At 51.5% G+C, this 2,185-nt stretch overlaps 1 protein-coding gene across 1 annotated transcript; it reads left to right on the top strand.

The window, feature by feature from the left end:
* The first annotated feature begins 307 nt into the window (after window positions 1–307).
* Window positions 308–1,435, top strand: LOC109754839 (homeobox-leucine zipper protein ROC8-like). Its single transcript, XM_020313731.4, has 3 exons — window positions 308–473; window positions 614–731; window positions 852–1,435. The coding sequence occupies exons 1-3, from the start codon at window positions 364–366 to the stop codon at window positions 1,071–1,073; spliced, it is 450 nt and encodes a 149-aa protein (XP_020169320.1). The 5' UTR covers window positions 308–363; the 3' UTR covers window positions 1,074–1,435.
* Window positions 1,436–2,185: the final 750 nt, after the last annotated feature.

Here is a 2,185-nt window from a genome sequence, read left to right as displayed (position 1 = left end):
GGTCATCCTGGCTACGCCGACGGATATGTTGCCGACGGCCCTATGCCAACGGGGGCCGTCGGCATAGGCCTGTCCCGACGGCTAGTCAGGGCTATGCCGACGGCCCAGGGTGCGATTCCGGTAGTGTCGACCAAGATGGACGGAAGAAGCCAAGGATAGGGGGTGGTTAGTAGATGCAGCCAAAGAAGGAAACGACGATACGATGGGTTGGCAGTGAGCAGCACAATGTTGGCGTTACCAAGGCTTCTGTATAAATAGGAGAGCACCGGCCGGGAAGGATCACGCATCAGAGCAAAAAGCCATCGCTCCCCTTCCATCCTCTCCTTCTAATAGCCATCCTCCGAGAGAGAGCGACCGAGAGCCATGGACATCGGCGACCACCAGCAGGGGGGCTCCGACAGCCAGCAGCAGCTGCAGGAGAGCCGCAAGCGCCAACGCCGCCACACACCGGAGCAGATCCAGAAGTTGGAGGAGTAGGTTCTAATCTCTTAATATCTTCATTTGTGTCCATTTTCCGTGATTTGCTGTTCTATGCATCTTCATACTACTGCGTACTAGACACTAGTGATTGGCAGAAACTAATCAATTATGTATGTGTGGTGTGCGCGCGCAGGTCGTACAAGAAGTCCGACCACCCCAATGAGATCCAGTGCGCTCAGCTTGGACGCGAGCTTGGTCTGGAGACCAAGCAGGTCAGATCCTGGTTCCAGAACCACCGCACACAGATCAGGGTATGGGTTATGGACTGGATCTCTGATTTGCTCCATAGTTTTCCATTTTTCCATATTTTCGATCGTGTCCTCGATCGGTGATGCAATTAACGGGCTGGAATCTGTATGATGGCATGGCAGATTGAGCACGAGCGGCTGGAGAACCGCTTCCTCCGCTGGGAGAACATGAGTCTCCGGGCCGAGATCATGGCCGTGCGGGAGGCGCTCAAGAACTCCGCCACCTGCCCCAACTGCCTCGGCGTCGCCAAGGACTGCATCGACCAGCAGGAGCTCAATCGGGAGAACGCTCGCCTCAAGGCGGGGCTCCTCCACTGCACCACATCTATCCAAGATGAGCCCTAGCTTTACTTTTAGCATGTCGACGTTCCTCCGCCATGCTTTCGGCGAGGAAATTGTATGACCAAACATGCATAAGTTCGAATAAACTAGTACAAGGTTTGGAATAAGAGACATGATTTGGTCCTGATTAATTCTTAGTTGTCAGATCTCCATCGAGTCGTGGCCTCGTGGGCAATTTGTTGTGCCTTTCTGTTGTAACTGAGGACTGTGCCTACACAAACTGCCGGAGATGTCTTGTACTCTAGTTCGTACTCATTTATTAGTTGGAGCCACCATAGGAGCTCCAACATTACTCCTGGGAGAAGTCAGAACAAAGGAGAGATCTATATCTATGCAAGTCGATGTATCAGATTATTTCGTGAAAAGCCGGTTCTGCTACTTCCGTAAGAAACATGGTTTCCTTCGATAATACTAGTAGATCGCGTCGTTCCTTGTGTGTGTTGTGACTACTGTCCCGCTCGTCGCCGGCAGGGCGCGGTTGGTTCCTCTCCGCTGCGAGACCGTGAGAAGCTCATCACCACATCAGAGAAAGTGGAGACAGATCTAATTAAAATCTAGCACGCCAAATCCAAGGAACAGGTTATTTGTTTAAGAGACTAGATTGATGGTTTCCTAAATTCATCGCAGCTTTCTTGGCCCTTCTCATCAAATAAAAACGTTTTTTGTAATTCGAACGTCCCTGATGAAGGCATAGAGTACCTTCGATAATATATACCACATCGTTGTGCAGGACGTAGCACCCCATGGCTGTTTGGTGCAAGTTCAGCCTGCAGACGAACAGATGGGTGTAGCATACTGATCCTACACTGCATAGTACTGCTACGCAACTCAAAAAACTCCTGGATATGTATATGTTTGCCAACGCTACTCGCCTCTCGTTGAATCTTCACAAGAGTACCGTGTCTACCTCCGCGCCACCCCCCCCCCCCCCCCCCCCCCCCCCCAGCCCTATTCAGGCCTACCTTTCCCCACCAAACTCCCTCTTCGGCCTTCCAACAGATCGTCCAATGCTCTCTCAAATACCTCACCGGCTCGATTTCCTGTCTAGTTTCTCGGCTCTTGGGGTGCCAGGTTGACCTTTCTTTCTTCTGTACTTCACTCTTGTTGTCTATTTC

The sequence above is a fragment of the Aegilops tauschii genome, chromosome 7 (genome assembly GCF_002575655.3).
Source record: "Aegilops tauschii subsp. strangulata cultivar AL8/78 chromosome 7, Aet v6.0, whole genome shotgun sequence".
Lineage (NCBI taxonomy): Eukaryota > Viridiplantae > Streptophyta > Magnoliopsida > Poales > Poaceae > Aegilops > Aegilops tauschii.
The sequence above is the reverse complement of the archived record's forward strand: the minus strand, read 5'-3'. Positions and strand labels throughout refer to the sequence as shown.

What these genes read in the sequence shown, in the direction of transcription:
- LOC109754839 (XM_020313731.4), top strand. Translation starts at nt 364, where the DNA reads ATGGACATCGGCGACCACCAGCAGGGGGGCTCCGACAGCCAGCAGCAG. An exon ending in CAGATCCAGAAGTTGGAGGA is followed by an intron (nt 474 to 613) that starts GTAGGTTCTAAT and finishes GTGCGCGCGCAG; the next exon opens with GTCGTACAAGAAGTCCGACC. An exon ending in ACCACCGCACACAGATCAGG is followed by an intron (nt 732 to 851) that starts GTATGGGTTATG and finishes ATGGCATGGCAG; the next exon opens with ATTGAGCACGAGCGGCTGGA.